Source organism: Megascapheus bottae, chromosome 5 (genome assembly GCF_031878675.1).
Source record: "Megascapheus bottae isolate mThoBot1 chromosome 5, mThoBot2.hap1, whole genome shotgun sequence".
In the NCBI taxonomy this organism is placed as follows: Eukaryota; Metazoa; Chordata; class Mammalia; order Rodentia; family Geomyidae; genus Megascapheus; species Megascapheus bottae.
The window spans coordinates 21,258,249-21,279,589 of record NC_143513.1 but is presented as its reverse complement, the minus strand read 5'-3'; the positions used below and the strand labels follow the sequence as shown (position 1 = coordinate 21,279,589).

The following is a 21,341-nucleotide window of genomic DNA, read 5'->3' as shown; positions in this document are numbered from 1 at the left end:
GAAGACCCAGGTTTGATTCCTCAGTACCACATACATAGAAAAAAAAGCCAGAAGTGGTACTGAGGCTCACATGGTAGAGCTCTAGCCTTGAGAAAGTCCAAGGACAGAGTTCAGGCCCTGAGTGCAAGCCCAGGACTGGCGGGGAAAAAAAAAAAAAAGAACCAACTATGAGAAGATGCTCCTTTTCAAAAAACTTTCAGCTACTTCATCTTCTTTGTACATGACTACCCAGTCTAGAGATGAGACTGGGAAATGCAGTTTGTCCACTGGACACAGTGCTTCAGCCACTATGACTACCAGAACTAAAGAGGGATAATAGGTGGACACGTAGGCAGGTCTTCTCAACTCTACTCACTTCCTTGTTACATAAAATGCAGAACGTATTTTGTTTTCTTTCACTCAGCACCAGTGATACCACTGACATTTGAGGCTGGACAAGTCTTGTGATGGTGACCTGGTGCATCTTATGATACTGAGCATTGTCATTATCTGTTTCACTTAAGAATTAGGAAAGGGCCGAGAGTTTGGCCTGGTGGTAGAGTGCTTGCCTAGCATGCACTAAGACCCAGGTTTGATTCCTCAGTACCACATACACAGAAAAGCCGGAAGTGTTGTTATGGCTCAAGTGGTAGAACTCGAGCCTTGAGAAAGCTCAAGGACATGGCTCAGGCCCTGAGTTGAAGCCCCAGGAATGGCAAGAGAGAGAGACACAGACACAGACAGACACAGACATAGACACAGACACAGACACAGACACAGACAGACACAGACACAAAGAGACACAGACACAGACACAGAGAGACACAGAGAGAAACAGACAAAATAGCAAGAACCCATCTCAACAATTAAGCCAGATGTGCTGAGTCACACCTATCATGTGAGTTACCTAGGAGACATGGGCAGGAGGAGGTCAGTCAAAGGAGAGCCCTGAACAAAAACACAGGACTTTATTTTAAAAATAACAAAAGCACAAAAAAGGCTGGGGTCATGATTCAGGTAGAGCACCTGCCTGCCAAGGGCAAGACTGGGTTCAAACCCTGCCAAAAATAAAATTAAAATACAGAACATGAAATATACCATCTTGAAGTCCTCAATTAGGTAACATTAAATATTTTCACTTGCCTTTATACATAGCCTCTCACTAGTCACTGATTATGCTGATACTAATACCTTCATAAGCACACCCAAACTTTGGCATTGTTTTGGCTGCCAAAACAAAACATAAAAATCCAATATGTAGGGGCCGGGAGTTTGGCCTAGTGGTTAAAGTGCTTGCCTAGCATGCATGAAGACCCGGGTTCGATTCCTCAGTACCACATATAGAAAAAAGCCGGAAGTGCAGCTGAGGCTCAAGTGGTAGATCTCTAGCCTTGAGAAAGTCCAAGGACAGTGCTCAGGCCCTGAGCTCAAGCCCAGGACTGGCAAAAAAAAAAAAAATCCAATGTGTACCCTACAAAATTAAGAAGATGAGGAAAGGGGTGAGAAGGGAGGTACAGGTGAGAATGTTGAAAGGGATGACACTGATCAAGATGTATTTTGTTCATACAATGCTTTGTTAAACAGAAACTCCTTTGTTTACACAAAGCTTTCTTTTTAATTATCTTTGGCAATTTTTAGAGCTGCACTTTTATGGACTTGGTTATTATTTAGGAATATCTAATTTTTCACCAGACAGTATATTATACTACCTTTAAGCATATATGAAAAAGAGAGCCAGGGTTGCTAATCTTTTCTGTCCTGATCTCTCATCTCTCCAGCTCTGGGTTCCCGCAGGGCCAGAGCTTAGCTCTGGAAATACCTGGGATACAAAGGCTTCTGAAAACAGTCAGGTTTATTCCAAAGCAATAATGGAAAGGAAGGGTTTGATGTGTTTAATTGTCTTGAGAAACGAGATATTATTCCTATATGACTTTCAAATATTCTGTTCCAATTGCCAAGCTCCTTCACATTCTTCCTTGCTTTATTTATTTGCTCCCTGGACTTTCTATAGTAAGGTCAATAAAATTTAGAAACTTTGCACTTAATGTCGCAGAAAATATAGTCAAAAGAGATGCCCAAAGATAACGAATAAGAGTATTTCCTTAAAGAATGCATTATACATACATGCGTACATACATACATACATGCATACATACCCATTCTTCTTCCCAGACTAAAGGACTGTACTTTTTTTCTCTTGGAAAAGCAACACATACAGTTCTCATTTTGTCTGGCAAAATCAATCAAACCTCACTTTTCTACAAAACCCTGTTCTGATGATTTGTGAATTGGCCTTGAATCCAAGGCAGTGAATTTCTAAGTACCATGCCCATTTTCCCCTGTCATCTTGGTATTCTGTAGCTATTCTGTCCTACGCACTCTTATTTTTCTTCTAAAGCACTCATTAGACAAACAAATGTACTCTCATTTTCTCCATTAAAAAAAGAATGTATTATGGCATTTTCTTCTTATAACATAAAACTAATGCTACACATATATTCCTGAGTAGAGCATAAGAAATGGAGAAAATTATTACCCATGCCCACATCTTAAACAGGACTAAGAAATGAATGTACCAAACTGGAGAGTCATTAGAATCAGGGGTGGAATTAAATTATAACTAGATTAATGTAAGGTTAACACTGTATGAAAACAGAGAAATATTATTCTAATTCTGAAGAAAAATTGTCACAAAATTTATTTTACTTCTTCATAAGATTTCAAAGCATTGGTATAGTATGTTTAATAAAACATAAAATGTGCAACAGTAATTAGCTACAGGAAGGCACCAACATAATTTTCACACTGCTTTTAAAATACTGCATTTTACTTTTCCCCTGTAATTTAAGGCACTGAAATGTAACCAACATGCAAAATTACGTTTTACCACTAGATGGCAGAAAATGTTCCATATGTGTAAGTTACTAATTTTAAATTCTACCAAAACAACAGCAACCTCCATCAACCACCACAACAAAAAGTCTTTAAGATCTCATTTTACTCTATATACTACATGGAGAATACATGAGTATGAGGCTTAATTTTAAAACTTAAATGAATAATACACAATCCTCTCATTTCAACAGCTTATAGAAAATAAAAATAAATCTTTTTCTTTCATACCATGATTATAGCTAAGAATTAAAGACCACTTACTTGCATGAGGGACTCAGTATAACCTAAATGAAAGACAAAAGACTTAAAACAAAGCAGATCAACATCTATTGAGAAAATACGAAATTTTTTTGATGTTAAAATATCTATGACACAATGAAGAAATGCTGAATTTTATAAAAAATGAAAGTTACTGAATTCACAGAGTTATCAATTATTTATACTAGACTTTCTTAAGTCCTATGTGTACATACATTCTTTTACCACAAGCTAACAATATTCCTGATTGTGGCAAACATGGTTGTAGTTTCCTCTTAATTTATCTTGATGACCTGAAAAGCTTTTTTCCTTCCTTCTCAAGGAAGCTACTTGCATTACAATAACTAAAGCATTACTTACTCTGATTAGAAACCACAACCTTTTTCCTCTCTCTGCTCTCATTCATTAAAACACAACACAATAAATTAAGCTACTTGGATTTCAGTCTAAGTGGGTGACATTTTAACTACTGCCCCTTCAACCTCTTCTTCCTGTCAATCTCAGCCATGTCCTACACCATAGGACAGAGAGGGCAGGGAGCTGGGCTTGTTCATCACTGGCTTCAGTGACTTCTGATACATGAGCCTCTCACTTGCCAATCAAGCCTGTGATGGCTTTTACCTTGCATGTCTTTACCCACAATAGTAAATCATTTCTGCAGTGCTGTTTCTTAATCTAGACAACCGTGCTTTCTCTATTCCTCAGGCCTGTGTGGGCCATTCACTCTAACGTCCATAAACCACACGGAAAAGTTGAGGTTGACATAGGAAAGGGGTGTCCCTTCTTGTGTACTATTAAGAGCAATGCATTTCTAAAAGTAGGCTCTTAGACTTGTACCAGCCATGTATAAGGATAACTAATCGTGCTGGTTTGTCAGGCACAGTTCTAATTTGCATTGGTCTGCTGGGACAGTCACAGCAAAACTCCATACATGGAAAGGCTTAAAGAAAGAGAAATTTACTTTCCCATAATTCTAGAGACTCGAGTCTGAGACCACTATGCCAGCACAGTCAAGTTGTGATGAGGGATGTCTTCCTGGCTTATAGACAATCACCAGCTCTCCTGTGTGTTCACAAGCCTTTTCCCTCTTTCCTTAGTGCTTATAGAGGAGTGACAGATTTCTTTGTCTGTCTCTGTCTCTGTCTCTGTCTCTGTCTCTGTCTCTCTCTCTCTCTCTCTCTCTCTCTCTCTCTCTCTCTCTCACACACACACACACACACACACACATATGCACGCATGCACGCATGCACACACACACACACACACCTAGAAGAGAAAAAGCCACTGAACACTGGCATCAGTAATGATTTTTTTGGATATCACAACCAAAGGTCAGGTGACAGTAGCCAAATGAAATCAAGTAGGATCACATCAAACTAAAAGGCTTCTGCATTGCAAACAGTCAACAGCCCACAAAATAAAATAGAAGCCTATAGATAGAAAAGTATTTATAAACTATGTATCTGATAATGGGTTAATACCAAAAATGTGTAAGAACTCATACAATTTGGCAGTAAAAAAAAAAACAAGTAAAAAGTTGGGCAAAAGATCTGAATAGAAATTGCTTCAAGGAAGACATACAAATATCCAAGAGAAATAAGAAAAGGTGTTTGGCGTCATTACCAGATAAATTCATACCAAAACCACTATAAGATAGAAGCCATTAGGATGTCCTGTATCAAAAAAAAAAAAAACCCTCATGTTGGGGGAAAAATGTGGAGACAATGGAATTGTATGCTGCCATCAGAAAGAATGACATCGCCTCATTTGTAAGGAAATGAAGGGACTTGGAAAAATTCATATTAAGTGAAGTAAGCCAGAACCAAAGGAATATAGGCTCAATGGTTTCCCTCATTTGTAATAATTAGTACACATCTAGGATTCTCCTAGCAGAAGATCACAAGAGCTCAAAAGCTATGTACATATGGCCATATAGGATGAGACTAAGTGAAATGAACTTCTAGGATACAAAAACAAGAGGTTTATTTTTGTGATTGTTGTTCTTAATGTACTATGAAGTTATTTTGTTACTCTTTCCCCCTCTCCCCTATGGTTTATCTCATGTTGTTACTGTTTCTGATTTTGTTACCTGGTACATTGTATATAAGTTTATTTGTTTATTTAAAATAGGGAAGGAAAGGAGAAAAACAAGATGATTGGGAGGGGAAGAGGGGAGAGAAAGTAGGAGAAAAGTGAGAAAGGGTAACATGTTAGAGGAGTAATATACCTATTACCTGACAAATGTAACGGTAACCCCTCTAAACATTACCCTGACAATAAAATACAATTAAAAAAATGTGTAGAAAAGGCAACTGTAAACTTTCAGAGGGGATGTCCATTGGTAAAACCATTAGAAAACAGTACTGAAGTCTCTAAAGAAATTTAAAGTCAGGTGTGGTGGTATCCTGTAAACCCAGCTACTTGGGAAGAGGTGATTGGGAAAGCCGAGATCATTTTTTAAGACTAAAAAATTAATGATAGGCTATGAATGTGGCTTAGTTGTAGAGTGCATGCCTAGCATGCATGAAGCCCTAGGTTCAACTTCTCAGTACCACATAAACAGAAAAGGCCAGAAGTGGTGCTGTGGCTTAAGTAGTAGTGTTAGCCTTGAGCAAAATAAGCTCAGGGACATTGCCAAGGCCCTGAGTTCAAACCCAGGGCTAGCATAATAATAATAACAATAAGTGGGGCATAGTTGGCTCATGCCTATAATCCTAGCTATTCAGGAGGCTGAGATCTGAGGATCACAGTTCAAAGACTAGAAAAACAAAAGTGGTGCTATGGCTCAGTGGTAGAGCAATAGCCTTGAGCTGAAGAGCTTAGGGACAGCACTCAAGCCCAGAGTTCAAGTCCCCTAACCGACCAAAAAATTAATAATACTAATAATAACTAAAAGCATTAAAGACTAAGGTGATAGCTCAAATGATAAAAAGCATCTGCCTAGCAAGAATGAGTCCTTGAGTTCAAACTGAAGTACCTTAAAAAGGGGAAAGGAAAGAAATAAGTGACATTGAAAGGCGTATTGCCAACGTGCTGAACAGGAAGCCCTTTGTACAGCAACTTAAAGAAAAAAATTTAAGAAGAAAAACTAGAATTACCTTACAATCCTGTAATCCCTTCTCTGGGCATCCAACCAAAAGAACTGAAATCATCTCTTAAAGGATATCTGCACTCCCATGTTCATTGCCCCAGCACTCACAGTGGCCAAGGATAGGTAAAGAAAAACTTCAACTTCCATCAACAGGTAAAGAAATGTGCTACATATATACAATGGAAGATTTTCCAGTCCTAAAAAAGCAGGGACACCACTGATCATAACATAGATAAGCCTGAAGTAGAGAATGATAAAAAAAAAAAGAAAGAAAAGACATGCACACACACACACACACACACACACACACACTTGCATGATCTCACTTACGTGTAGAATCTGGAAAGACATTTCAAATATAGTCATGTGCTTCTTAATGACAAGATATACTCTGAAGATGCATTGTTAGGTGATGTTTTGTTATTGTATGATCATAAAGGGTATTTATACAAACTAAGAAGCTGTATCACAAGGTGGTACAATCTCATAGGACCACTATGTTTTATGTGATCCATGGCTGACCTAAATATTGTTACATAGCAGCTAGAGAACAAGAGAGTACAGATCAGAGCAAGGAATATGGAGGGAACAGAAAGACCTGACTCGCAAGCTACAAAGTAACAGATGTATACAATAGCATGTTCAACATAAAGGGTTACTAAGGGTTTGCACGAGTCCCCCAAATGTTCCAGTGTTAGAAACTTAATCTTCCAATTCATGTTAATGATATCTAGAGATGGGACCTTTGTGTGGTCATTGGGATTCAGTGAGGTCATGAAGGTGACCCAGTGACACTATGGGTCTCAAAAGAAAACTTAAGTCTTGTAATCTGAGTCTTAAATAACAGTGAAGTCTACACAAAGACTGTTACAAGATGATTTCATCTTTCTAACAGGAGTCCGAGCTAGCACCTTTCCTCTGTCTCGCCACACGGTGCCTTCCACCATGTCTGAAAGCAGAAGGAAGGAAGTCCCCATTGGCAACTCTGCAGATGCTGGCACCACATATTTGAATCTCCTTGCATTACAAGCTAAATAGACTACTTCTTACTTTTTTTTGGGGGGGAGGCGGTTGTGGGACTTGAACTCTAGGCCTGGGTTCTGTATGGAGCTCAAAGCTACCACTCTACCACTTGAGCCACAGCACCACTTTCCAAACTTCATTTTTTTATGAATTACTAAGTTCGTGGTCTTCGTGTATGGCAGATGGGCAAAGATAGCCACACAAAGCAAAAGAATACTACTGAAAAGGCCATCTAACTCATTTGCAGCATAAACTTAAAAGCAGACGGAAGGTTTCACCGATTTTTGAATGCCATTTTTTTCACATATTTTTATTGTGATTAATGTAAGGGTTACATTCTAGTCGCCAATTGAATGAATATCTTTAAGTCACTGAATGAGTGTCTCCAATCTACTGACTCCTTCGCCCTTCCCCGAGTGGCCCCCAGCCCTACCTTCTCTGTCCTGCAGGCTCTCGTCTGTCTAGCCTCTCAGTACCGAAATCCCACACTCCACATCCCCTTCCTTCCTTCGCAGAGGGCGGTGCGGGGGAAGCGAGCTCATCTGAGCGTCCGCCAGAGGGCGCGCGAAGGCGGCTCCGTAGCGCGGCGGGAGGCGGGGCCGGGACCCAATGGGGGACGGCGCCAGGGGCGGGGCCCAGGGAGGCAGGAAAGCCCATAGGCTCGCTCGCTTCGCTTTCTCACTTCCGGTGCCTCTTTTGACCTCCCGCTGGTGGTGCGAGTGCGCTGTGGGTTTCGCCTGGGGATCCCGGGAGCCGTCGGACGCGGCTGTCCCGCCGACGCCGGGCAGACCCCCCCCCCACCACACCCTTTAAGGATGGCATTACCTAGCGCCGCTGTCACCGGCACCGTCACAGGCACCCCACCGCCTCACCTGGCGCCTGCCCCGCCGCCCCTCTCTCTCCCTCTCCCGCACCTGCCAGCAAGCTCCCGGGGGCCGCAGGTGCGGACGACCGCGGAATTCCACTCCCCGAGGACGCCCACCAGCTCGAGGGAAAGGAGGGGGAGGCGCGGCCTGGTTGGGGCTCCTAAGCTGAGGTCCCAGGTGCGGTGGAACGCCCCCGGGCATTGCCCGGGCCCTGGCCTGGGCCCCCCCAAGCCCCCGCAGTTCTAGCCGCGGTATTGGCTCGGCTCGTCCCCGTGGCGGACGGGAGGCAGGGGGTGGCGGGCTCTCCCGCGAGGTGGAGGGGGGGGAGTCCCTCTTAGGCTGCACCACCGAATCTGCACCTGTCCGCGGAGATGGTCTAGAAACCGCAACATCTTTACGACAGCTTTTGAGTCTATTGTTTCAGACCACAGGGTGGGTTTTGTTTTGTTTTTTAATCAGCTTAATAGTCATGGTTAAATTTGAGGCAAAAATGGAGTTTCGGATGAGGTCTGCCAAATCGTGAGACTGGTGTGGACCCCCAGGTTGGCCAGGTAGAGTTCAGAGTCTCAGAAACATCTTCCACGTGGTGGGTCTGTTTCAGTGGAAAGTCCTGTCTCTAGAGTTTGAGCTGATGTTTGATACTGGTTTGACCTCAGGGGGCCCACAGACTTTCCGTGAGAAAAGAAGCCTCTGGGTTCTTGGCATTAATGGGGTTGAGCAGTTTAACATTGGAAATGTGTCTGTCTCTTGGCTTCCCTGCCAAAAATCTCTTGACAGGTTCCCAGATTGTTTCCCAAACCAATCCTGCACTGGTTCTTTTCCAGATTGTGCCTGTTTAGGCAAGCATGGAAGTGATTCGCGGCACCCCCTACTGTTGCAGGGAGCTTGAAGGATCTGATATCCTGTCAGACACCTTGTACTCAGACGAAGTGCACACTCCACTAGAAAAAAATATTCGTCCAACTGCCTCAGAGGACAGGTAACACAAAAACGAAAAAAAAGTACATTTGAAAAAAGGTTTTCGTCAGGCATCGATAGCTCACGTCTATTAATCCTAGCTACCCTTGGAGGCTGAGATCTGAGGATATCAGTTCAAAGCCAGTCTGGGCAGAAAACTCCACGAGACTTTTATTAGTAGAAGGAGTAGTATTGTATTTTATTGTCAGGATAATATATAGAGGGGTTACAGTTACATTCATCAGGTGGTGGGTACGTTGTTTCCCAAAATTTGATACTCCTTCCCTTACCACTTCCCCCTCCTAGCCATCTTGTTTTCCCCTTCTCTTCCCTATTTCAAATAAACCAGTAAGTGCGTATACAATATACCAGTATACAAATTCAGATACAGTAACCTCATGAGATTAACCATAAGTGGGAAAAAGAAAAGAAATAACTTTAAATAGTACATTAACAATATCAATCACAAACATAAACCTCTTGTTTCATTAACCTAGAGTTCATTTTGTTTAGTCTCATCCTGTATGACCTTATGTAAATAGGTTTTGAGCTATTGTGATCCTCTTTTAGGAGAATCCTAAAAATTATTACAAATTAGGGAACCATTGAGCCTATGTTCCTTTGGAGCTGGCTTACTTCACTTAATATGATTTTTTCCAACTCTTTCCATTTCCTTACAAATGGGGCAATATCATCCTTTCTGATGGCAGCATAGAATTCCATTGTGTATAAGTACCACATCTTCTTGATCCATTTGTCTACTGAGGGGCATCTGGGTTGATTCCATATCTTAGCTATGGTAAATAGTGCTGCAGTGAACATCATTGTGCTAGTAGCTTTAGTATAGTCTTGCTTCTGGACATTCGGGTAAATGCCAAGGAGTGGTATTGCTGGGTCATAGGGGAGCTCTATGTTTAGTCTTTTGAGAAATGGTCATACTGCTTTGCAGAGTGGATGAACGAGTTTACACTCCCACAAACAGTTTAGTAGCGATCCCCCCACACACACACATCTCTGCTAGCATCTGTTATTAGATTTCTTGATCATGGCCATTCTAACTGGAGTGAGATGGAATCTCAGAGTTGTTTTGATTTGCATTTCTTGTATGGCCAGAGATGTGGAGCATTTCTTCGTGTGTCTATAGGCCATTTTTATTTCCTTTTCAGAGAAGTCTTTCTTTAAAACTTTAGCCCACTTTTTAATGAGATGGTTGTTTCTTTGAGGATTTTTGAGAGATTCAATATACTTGAGTTGATTCAAAACTTTGGCAAAATATCATGGTATAAAATTAACCCTCAAAAATCAATGGCTTTCCTGTATGCCAACGATAGAAATCCGGAAAGCAACTCCTTTTGCAATAGCCCCAAAGAAAGTAAAGTACTTAGAAATTAACTTCACTAAGGATGTAAAGGGCCTTTATAATGAAAACTTTAAAAGCCTGAAAAAGGAAATCAAAGCAGAACTAAGAAAATGGAAAATCCTCCCATGCTCCTGGATTGGAAGAATTAACATCATGAAAATGGCAATCCTGCCAAGGGCTCTCTACAAATTCAATGCCATACCTATCAATATCCCAGTATTATTCTTTAATGAAATAGAAGAAGCAATCTAAAAATTCATATGGAATAATAAAAGACCCAGTATAGCATAAACAAACCTTAGCAGAAAGAACAGTGCTGGAAGAATAGCAATACCAAACTTTAGACTATTACAGAGCTTTGGTAATCAAATCAGTTTGGTACTGGCGCAAAAATAGGCCGGAAGACCAATGGAATAGAATTGAAGAACCAGAAATCAACCCACAGACCTATGGCTACCTAATCCTCAATAAGGGAGCCAAAAAACAACATGAAAGAAAGACAGCCTCTTTACCAAATGGTGCTGGCAAAATTGGTTAAGCACCTGCAAAAGACTAAAGCTGGATCCTTCGATCACCAGAATTCATTCCAAATGAACCAAAGACCTTGAGGTAAAAGCAGATACCCTGAAAACTTTACAGGAAAGAATAGGAGATACACTAGGACTCTTTGGCACAGGTGGAAACTTTCTTAATAAAGGTCCAGAAATACAACAAATTAAAGTTTGGACAAATGGGACTGCATTAAACTGCAGAGCTTCTGTATGGCAAAGGACATAGCAAGCAAGTTAAATAGAAAGCCCACAGAGTGGGAAATCTTCACTTGCCACACAATAGACAAGATTCTCCTATCTAAAATATACCTCCATGAGACTTATCTCCAGTTAGCCACCAAAAAGCTAGAAGTGGAGCTGTGGCCCAAGCCATGAGCATTTAAAAGCTCAGGATCAGTGCCCAGGCCATGAGTTTAAGCCCCAGGAGAAGTACACACACAAGGTTTTACTAGCCTGGTGCTGGTGGCTCACACCTGTAATCCTAGCTACTCAGGAGGCTGATATCTGAGGACCAAGGTACGAAGCTAGTTCAGGCAGAAAAGTTCATTACTCTCCAGTTAACCAGCAGAAAACCAGAAGAAGAGGTGTGGCTCAAGTGGTAACAGGTCAGGTTTGAGGAGAAAAATCCAACCAAGAAAATTTGCAGTTTTAACAGTGACACAAGATAATTTCCTACCTTTATGAAAGACAACTGTCAGGATTGATTTAGAGACACTGAATCAAAATCATCTTGTAGAGCTTTCTAAAATTTCAGATTCCTAGTCTGACTCATTGGGTTTGAAGAGAGAAAATAAATCTGTAAAGATTTTTTTTTTGAGTGTGCGCGCACATGCGCGCTCGCACGTGTGTGTGTGTGTGTGTGTGTGTGTGTGTGTGTGTGTGTGTGTGTGTGTTTCCCAGCTTATTTTGAGAACTCAAATTACTAAGAAAACTAAAGTGAGAACTCTGGCTTACCCAGTCACCAAGAATAAGCTATTGTTCTTGCCTTTACTTGTATAACTTTATTCACTTGTGGTTTTTGGAACAATTTGCAGCCACTATTTTATATAATCCCCCTTGATCTCCATTAAGAATGTTAAGTACATTAATACAGAGTATTGTTTTTATTTTTGTTTTTGACAATTCTGGAGCTTGAACTTGACCTGAACAATATCCTTTGGCCTTCTCAAGGCTAGGACTCTACCACTTGAGCCACAGCACCATTTCCGGCTTCTTTTTTTTTTAATGTATGTGGTACCGAGAATCTAACCTAGGTCTTTGTGCATGCTAGGCAAGCACTCTACCACTAGGCCAAATTCCCAGACGTACATTTTTTTTTTGAATAGTGTCATTCCCTTCCTTATTTTCTCCAAGTCAATTTTTTTTTTTTGCCAGTCCTGAGGCTTGAACTCAGGGCCTACCCACTGTTCTTGAACACTTTTTGCCACTTGAGCCACAGAGCCACTTACAGCTTGTTCTGTGTACATGGTACCGAGAAATCAAACCTAGGACTTGGTGCATGCTAGGTGAGCACTCTACCACTAGGCCAGAAATATGTTTTATGTAAGCATCATATAACTATTTTATACTGCCAGGCACCAATGGCTCATTCTGGTTGCTGAGGAAGTTGAGATCTCAGGACTGTGGTTTGAAGTCAACCCAGGCAAGAAAGACTTTGATACTCCAATCTGCTTTTAACTAACCCCAGAAAGTGTATAAGGGGCAAAGGAGGGAATAGAGCTGTAGCTCAAGTGGTAGAGCACTAGACTTGAGCAAAAAGCTAAGGAACCACACTCAGGCCCTGCTTAGTTCAAAGCCAGCACACACACATACCATAAAGCTTCTATTTGTATTTTAATTGGTTTCCTCTTTATAGTACTGTGAGTAAGGAATAATAAGACCCCAAAATAAACAAAATGTAGCATTGAGCGAAAGAGCTTAGGGATAACATCCAGGCCCAGAGTTCAAGTCCCACAATGAACAACAACAAAAAAAGAAATATGACATTTAAGCATTACCTTTTAGATTTTTTTGTAACTTACCAATTTTAAGTGGATGTCAGCATAAATGACAGGGGCAAAGTAATATACAGGGGTCAGATGTTACAAAATCGACTCATTTAATATCTAAATATGGCTTTTGCAAACTTAAATATTAAAAACCGAAGTTATCATTAACCATGTGCATTTAAATAATTTTGACTCATATTGTCCTCACACCCTGTCTGTTGAGCAAAGTCAGGGAGCTAGTGGGACCGTTGAGATCTGAGTGCCAACATCTCTTTCACCCCCTAAATCAATGGTCACCAATATTTTTCCGACTAGCTAATGCAAATGTTTGGTGAACTTACTCTGTAAAGATAAATGTTTTACACTTTCCTATCTCGGTCCCTTCCACTCTACTCTGCCCTCTAGGATACGAACCATCATAGATGATACGAGTGGTCATGCTGTTGGTTCAAGTTAGATAGACCCAGCTCAGGCCAAAGTTAGCCAACCTTTGATCTAGTAACATTATGTGACATTGCAGTGGTTTATGAAACAAAGTGTTATTTCCCTGTCTGTGCATCTGTGTTTCTGACTGGCTCCCTGTTGCTCTCAGAATATAGTTCAGAGGCTTGCCCTGCCTCATATGCTATTGTCATTATTTCCCTGCCTTGCTTCACCTCTCACTGTGGCTCTTTTTGAACATGGCCAAAATTCCTAAATTCCATCTCAGCTCTACCAATATAATCTAAATGCAATCCCATAGTCACAGCCCTTAAGTTCCATTCATGTCGGGGTCTTGCGTCCCCGGTCCCTCTCCATCAGCAGGAGAGATAGAACACACCCAACCAGGATGAGAGAAGAGAGGCGGCCCTCTGACCGCCCATACGTACCCAGCCCCTCTTTCCCCGGAGCACAAACAGACGCATCAGGGAAGGTCATCAAGGCAGGAATCTCTCCTTATTCCTGAAGTCCCTCCTCCTAATATCAGTGCTGGAGCCTATCAGCACAAAGGTGGACAGGACAGGGAGGTCCACGTGTTTACTCCCATTACAGGTCTCAGCAGAGAGTGATAAAGCAACAACACATTCGTAACCAATGGTAATCAAGTCTTGAGCCTCGCCTCATACGCCTTGCCTCTTGCGCCTTGCCTTGTTGCCCCTTACCTCAAAGCGGTAACACTTGCATATTGCCTTGCCTCTCAACAGAAAGTGATGACCGACGATATAGCTCAAAGTTAGACATAGCATTACTCGGCCCCCAGCACATTCTTGTCTTAACAGATCCAAGCCTGGTGTAATTTTCAAACATGTATTGAAATACCCAGGGTGAAGGCTAGGGTGTAGCACTTTAAAGTGGGAGGAAGAGAAGAGGGATAGCATTAATCAAGCTGCATTGTACACAGTCTGACTTGCAGAATCAGTCACTTTGTACAACTACTTAAAAAAATAAATACATCAAAATAAAATCACATGGTAACTTTGGAATTCTGATTCCACTTATGTTACTCAGCACATTGTCTCTAATACAAAACTTACTTCCTCAGTTTCCTGAAGTTTCTCCAAAGCAATTCCTCAATGTCCGAGCCTGGGACTTGCACTGTGTTTCTGAGGAGGAGTAGGTCCTTCACACTAGATGAATAATCAGAAGAAAACGTAGGGATAGATCTTTCCGATTTGGGGGTCTGGCCATGTGTTTAGAGATGAAACACAAAAGCTAAACAAGGAAAAAATTCAAGTTGTGTTTCAAATGAATGAAAAGAAAAATTACAGGAAAAAATGTTCTCATATTATATACAATAAGACATATATCTAGATAAACATAAAGGAACTTCTATAAACATTAACGCACCTAGTTTAAAAATGCAGAGGAAGGGGCCGGGAGTTTGGCCTAGTGGTAAGAGTGCTTGCCTAGCATGCACAAAGACCTGGATTCAATTCTTTGGTACCACATACATAGAAAAAGCTGGAAGTGGTGCTGTGGCTCAAGTAGAAGAATGCTAGCCTTGAGAAAAGCCCAAAGACAGTGCTCAGGCCCTGAGTTCAAGCCCCACAACTAGCAAAAAAGAAAAAAAAAGTGCCGAGGAAGCCGGACACAGTGGCTCATGTCTGTAATCCTAGCTACTCAGGAGGCTGAGATCTGAGGATTGCTGTTTAAAGCCAGCCTGGGCACTAAAGTCCAAGATACTCTTATCTCCAATTAACCGCTATAAAACTGGAAGTGGCACTGAGGCTCAAGGAGCAGGGCGGTAGCCTTGGGCTAAAGTGCTCAGTGATAGCGCACGGGCCCAGAGTTCAAGCCCCATGACCGACTAAATAAATAAATGCAGAGGAGGCCCAGAGTTTGACCTAGTGGTAGAGTGCATGTCTAGCACACATGAAGACCCAGGGTTTGATTTCTCAGTACCACATACATAGAAAAAGCCCAGGGGTAGTTCTCAAGCCAGGGCCGGCAAAAGAAAAAAAAGTGCAGAGGATCCAAATAGTTATTTCTGTTAAGAAGATCTATAAATGACTAGTAGTAACATGAAAAAAGAACCCAATATCATTAATTATTAGGAAAATATTATCAAAACCATATTAACATTCTACTTTACATATATTCAAATGGAGAGGGCTTCCCACTTGCTAGTCAACTGCTCTACTACTCAAATTACTTCCCAGGCATTTTGATTTTATTTTTTTTTAAGATCGAGTCCAGCCAACTTTATTCAGACTGGGCTTGAACTCTAATCTTCCTGTCTCTGCCTCCTTAAATACCTGGTTTTACAGAAATGTTCCATCTCCCTGCCACCGAAAATTAAGTGTTTTAAAACTGAACTAAAAGTATTTAGCAAAGTAAGCCAGATTCAGGAGAACAAAGGTCACAGGTTTCTGTCATCTGTGTGGTTGCTGGACCTCAACTATAAGCATAGATGTAAACACAGGAGTGTGTGTGTGTGTGTGTGTGTGTGTGTGATAGCAGTCTAAAATACACTGTACATGTGTGAATATCATGGCAAAGCCCCTTTAAACAATAAGTCTGCACTTTAACAAAAATTAGTATCCAAAAATTGAAGTATGTCTTGTCTGGGTTGTAGATACTAGTGTTCAGAGGTGGATGAAGGGAGAAGGGGAAGGAGGGCAAATGTAGACACATAGCTGCATGGAAATGGAATACATGAAGTCTCTGAGGCTGGTTTGGGAACAGGAAAGAGAGTCCAAAGGGTCACGATGACTCTCACCTTTAGGCATTTATTGCCTAAAGAGAGGTAGTAAATTGAAATTCCCTTTGCCAGTAAGGATGCAAATAAGAAATAAGTCACAGCACTTAGTAAGCAATCAGAACTTTAGTTGCTGCTGAACAACTTCACCTCTCATTTTGCACAGGTACAAGGAATTAAGGAACTCACTCCAACAATGTCGGTTGCCATGGGGCACTGAAAGAGAGTATGGTGGGTTAATGCCCATTGCACTTCCTGATGAACACCGGCCAAAGTGTGAGCCGCCTCCTCTCCTGGCCAAGGGACATCACCATTTTGGATTTGGTGGAGAAGCATGGCCCAGGTAAACTGAGCCTCGGGGTCTGTTAGGCATTTGTATTTACTTGTACTCTCAGTCCTTTGTTAACTGAACTCTGCACTGAGACTTATATTCCTTATAATAACTAAGAACATAGGCAAACAAACGTGAGTCTAAAGTATTGTGATCAGAAATTTTAATTTCCTCGCTTATCTAAAATCAAATGGGGCTGCAAGAAAGACACATAAAAGGGAGGGGTATTACATTAAAAGTGTTTTGTTTGGGCAAAAAGCTGTCCTGGGGCCAGGAGTTGAGCCTAGTGGTAGAGTGCTTGCCTAGCATGCAGAAAGACCCAGGTTTGATTCCTCAGTACCACATACATAGAAAAAGCCAAAAGTGGTGCTGTGACTCAAGTTGTAAAGCTCTAGCCTTGAGAAAAAGCCAAAAGTGGTACTGTGGCTCAAATGGTAGAGCTCTAGCTTTGAAGAAGCCCCCAACAGTGCTTCGGCCCTGAGTTCAAGCCCCAGGACTGGCAAAAAAAAAAAAAAAGCTGGCTTAATTTGCACAGATTTTCTGGATTTTTCATTTATAACTTTTACACTACTCATTATAGTCATAATCAGCTTGGCACAATTTATAAATACTAAAATCACTCTTTAACTGTTCAAAACACAAGTTAAATCTAAAAAGAGCTGGGTACCAGTGGCTTATAACTGCAATCACAGCCTCTCAGCAGGCTGAGATGTGAGGCTGGTGGTTGAGAGTTAGCACAAGTAAGAAAGTTCATGACAAGGAAAAAAGGAAAGGGAAAGGGAAAGAAAGAAGGAAGGGAAGGAAGGAAGGAGGAAGGAAGGAAAGAAGGAAGGAAGGAAGGAAGAAAAGGAAGGATTAGTATGGATCACAAGTGAAAAGCTAAGAGACAGCATTCAGATTCTGAATTCAAGCCCCAGTACTGGCATCAAAAAAAAAAGCAAAACCTCATAAAACTAGATAGCACCCATAGCTCACACCTATAATCTTTGCAACTAAGGAGGCAAAGATTAGGGAGGATAAAAGTTAAAGGCAAGATTTAGGAAAGCATGAGGCCTGGTCTTATTTGTCCACCAGCTCCCTAATGAGAAGGAACCACTTCGGTGTGTCTCCTCCTATACCTTTTTATTTATTTATACAATCATACACAAACCTGCTAAAAATACATAGCGAAGGAAGTGGAGCCGTGGCTCAAGTGGTAGAGCACTAGCCATGAGTTCAGAAACAGCACCCAGGCCCTAAATTCAAGCCCCAGGAATGGCACAAAAGAAAAAAATATGTATGGAGTTTTATTAATGTATAGAATCATTTGATACATAAAATTAAGCAACTTGAGTTGTTCTCATTCTCCAATGTCTAGATAGTCTTATGTTACTAAACATGTATATACTGTATTATTTTATTTATTTTTTTTGCCAGTCCTGGGCTTGGGCTCAGGGCTTGAGCACTTCCTTGGGCTTTCTCAAGGATAGAGCTCTACCACTTGAGCCTCAGCACCACTTCCGGCTTTTTGCTATGTATGTGGTACCGAGGAATCGAACCCGGGTCTTCGTGCATGCTAGGCAAGCACTCTACCACTAGGCCAAACTCCCAGCCCGTACTGTATTATTTTTAACTTCTCATAATGTTGCACAAAATAGCTGAATCAGAGACCCTGTCAGATATTGTTCCTGTACTTTTTTTCCCATTAACTATACTATAATGAAATGTCTTTGCACAGGGCTTCTTAAGCTCATATGTACCTTTTTCTTGGGAAAATCCTGTGTACATATAATTTTGATTATATGTCTAGAAATATACATTTCCTTATTTCTGTGCCAACTGTATTATAATGGGTTTGGTTTTGTTTTTATTTGTTTTGCCTGTTTGGGGTCTTGAACTCAAGGCCTGGGCTCTGTCCCTAAGCCTTTCTGTGCTCAAAACTAGTCTTCCACCACTTAAGCCACATAACCACTTTCAGCCCTTTCTGTTTATGTGGTACTGAGGAATGGAGCTTCATACATGCTAGGCAAACACTCTACCAGTAAGCCTCATTCACAGCCCCTGTATTGTAGTTTTAAGTTGTATAATTTTTGTTCATCTAATTAGTAAAAAGGCTATCAGAATGCATTTCTCACCATTGAATACTATGTATGGCCATTTCCTTTTCTGTTTTTTGTCCATTCTTACTGATTTTATTTTATTTATAGATTCTTATTTTTTATGTTCTAGATAGCAATCCTTTTGTATAATTTTCTAATTATAATTTTCTGTTTCAAAATTCCTTTTGCTTTTTGATTTTTAAAAGCAAAATCTTATTACAATGATATCTCTGCAACCTTCAGTGTCTCAGACCTATAATCTTAGCTACCCAGTAGGTTGAGACCTGGAAAGTCACAATTCAGAGGCAGCCTGAACGGAAAAATCTGAGACTGTTTCTAGTTAACTGGCAAAAAGCAAGGCTAGAGGCATGGCTGAAGCCATGCAAGGCCCTATGTACAAACAAACTATGGTATTGGCAAAACAATAATAATAATAATTCTATCCCTACTGCCAAAGGGGGAACAAACAAATTCCTGTACATTTTCTTTCCTTTTTCCTTTTTTTTCCCATACTAGGGTTTGAACTAGTTCTCCCTCTGCTTTCTTGATGCTCTAGCACTTGAGCCATTCCTCCAGCTTAGCTTTTTGCTTGTTAATTGGAAACATATCGATCTTTCTGCCTAGATTAGCTTCAAACCTCAATCTTCCAAGTCTCAGCCTGAATTTGTATATATTCATCCCTATATTAGTCAATTTGTCTTTTATCGTTTTCTTTTTAGCAATACTGAGGATTGAACTCAGAATCCTTACTCTTACCAGCAAGCACTCTGTGACTTGAGCCTTGCGTCCAGTCTCTCTTTGTTGTATTTTCAAGATTGGGTCTCACATTATGCCTGGGCTTGTCTGGGTTTCAATCCTCCAGTTTATACTTTCCTGTGTTGTAAGATGGCAGGAAGGCTGGACCCTGCTGCCAGCCACTGGTTAAGCTGGAGTCTCCTGAACCACCCTCTCCACTCCATATAGCCTTCCTGTCTGTCCCCTATACTGTATTAATTTTAATCTTGATGAATTTAATCTTTTTATGTCTTTTCAGAAAGCTTCCTATTGAACAATTCTATTACTTGACACGTAACAAAAAAAGTGACCTCTATGGAAATGATTCGCTGTAAGTCTGAGCTCCCCACCTCTTCTATGAAATCAAATAACCTCAATGGAAATGAGTCACATGAGAAATCAAAAAGGCTTCCTAATAGGCACTTATAGAGAAAAAAATCTGTTTTATTAAGATAGAGACTGGAAATGAAGGATAAATAAAAAAGAAGCAAATACACCAAAAGAAGTGGTTTGTAACATTGAAGCAAGTCAGCAAAAAATAAGTACTTGCAGGTCAACTGGAATTGTTTCCCTCCCTTTCATCTTCTCAGTCTAAACAAACTCTGTTGATTTTCCTAAAAGATTCATAGAAAATATCATGATGAGAGCCAACAAATTTTTCATTGGAATTTAGAAAGAGAGTGATTTTACTGAGTTATTTCTAAGTGATCACAATGACTTCTAAGTCTTTTTTCCATTGTTTTTTTTTCTTTGCCAGTCTTGGGGCTTGACCTCAGGGCCTGGGCACTATCTTGGACACATTTTGCTCAAGACTAGTGCTCTACCACTTGAGCCACAATACCACTTCCAACTTTTGCTGTGTATCTGGTACAGAGGAATTGAACCCAGGGCTTCTTACATGCTGGGCAAGCACCCTACCACTAGGCTATACCCCTAAGTGTCTTTTTTTTTAATTTAAAGAATTCATTGACATTGATTTTTACATCATATTTCAAATGATGTGTTTAACAAACAAGTATTCAAGAAGGGAATCTATATATACAATCACTGGCACTTAGATTTTAGAACATAATTAAAATTAGGCTGAGAGTTTGTATGTCATAGATACATATTAATCTAAGTGTCTTTTTTGATAAGTAATACCTTTTAATTAATCTATGAATTTCGTGTATTTTCCAGTATGTTAAATTAAGTTTCTTTTGCTCTCTGAAGGTTTTTATAAAACACAAGTACCAATGAAAATAGCATTTCTATACCTTTAGTATGGTTTGTCTGGACTGGAATGTAGCACAGTGACAAAGCACTTGCCTAGCAAGTGCCTGGCTTTGATCCCCAGTACCAGAAAAAAAAAGACTAAAAAAAAAAAAAAAAAAAACCACAAAGTTTAAAACAACCACAACAAAAGATTTCTCCTATTTATAGGATAAAAAAGTTAATGCAATATAGCACTGGGCCACTAGATGGAACCAAAAAGACTAACTTGTGTTTGCCTTGGTTTTATCCTTTTTCGTGAACCTGTTCATTAAATCTTGACATGATCTGCATCTATTTCGCAATCTAAAGAGTAGCTTTTTGAACATTTATTACTTTCATTTTATCTTTCCAAATTTTACATTTTTTAAAAGATTTCCTCTTTTCATTTTGAATCAAATCCATTTTAGTCATATTATTGATACCAGATCTGCCACATGAGAACAATTTTATATGCCAAGTTAATGTTTTGTATATAGTAGCCAATCTAGTAACTGGAGGTTCCTTAAATATTTACTACCCTCCCCACTCTCTACAACTCAGCCAGCTAGCAGACTAACAGGAAATTATTCTTTTTAGTTACACACTCACAAATGTAAGAACTCAAAGATATAAACTTTTATGACTCATGTGAATTATATATTATAAATATACCTGAATTATTATATGACTGACATACTATTTTCTAGTGAATAGATTCTAGCATGAAGGAATATTACTAAATCTAATATTTACCATGGAATTAATAACATTCAGACTAT

At 40.3% G+C, this 21,341-nt stretch overlaps 2 protein-coding genes across 3 annotated transcripts in view; one reads left to right on the top strand and one right to left on the bottom strand.

The window, feature by feature from the left end:
• The window catches only part of LOC150063093 (uncharacterized), a 109,269-nt gene extending 101,233 nt beyond the window's left edge, over positions 1 to 8,036 (bottom strand). Inside the window, exon 1 of the mRNA XM_090332785.1 lies at positions 7,680 to 8,036. Coding sequence (XP_090188911.1) covers positions 7,680 to 7,903 — 224 coding nt within the window. The 5' untranslated portion in view covers positions 7,904 to 8,036. The remainder of the gene's footprint in view (positions 1 to 7,679) is intronic.
• A 56-nt stretch (positions 8,037 to 8,092) lies between these two features.
• Spmip4 (sperm microtubule inner protein 4) overlaps positions 8,093 to 21,341 on the top strand; it is a 32,535-nt gene continuing 19,286 nt past the window's right edge. The window contains exons 1-4 of one of the 2 annotated variants that reach the window (XM_090332784.1): positions 8,093 to 8,187; positions 8,937 to 9,091; positions 16,313 to 16,489; positions 19,589 to 19,660. In XM_090332784.1, the coding sequence (XP_090188910.1) occupies positions 8,958 to 9,091; positions 16,313 to 16,489; positions 19,589 to 19,660 (383 nt within the window). In that variant the 5' untranslated portion in view covers positions 8,093 to 8,187; positions 8,937 to 8,957. Of the gene's footprint in view, positions 8,290 to 8,936; positions 9,092 to 16,312; positions 16,490 to 19,588; positions 19,661 to 21,341 lie in introns of both variants that reach the window. The other variant, XM_090332783.1, reaches the window with a different exon arrangement.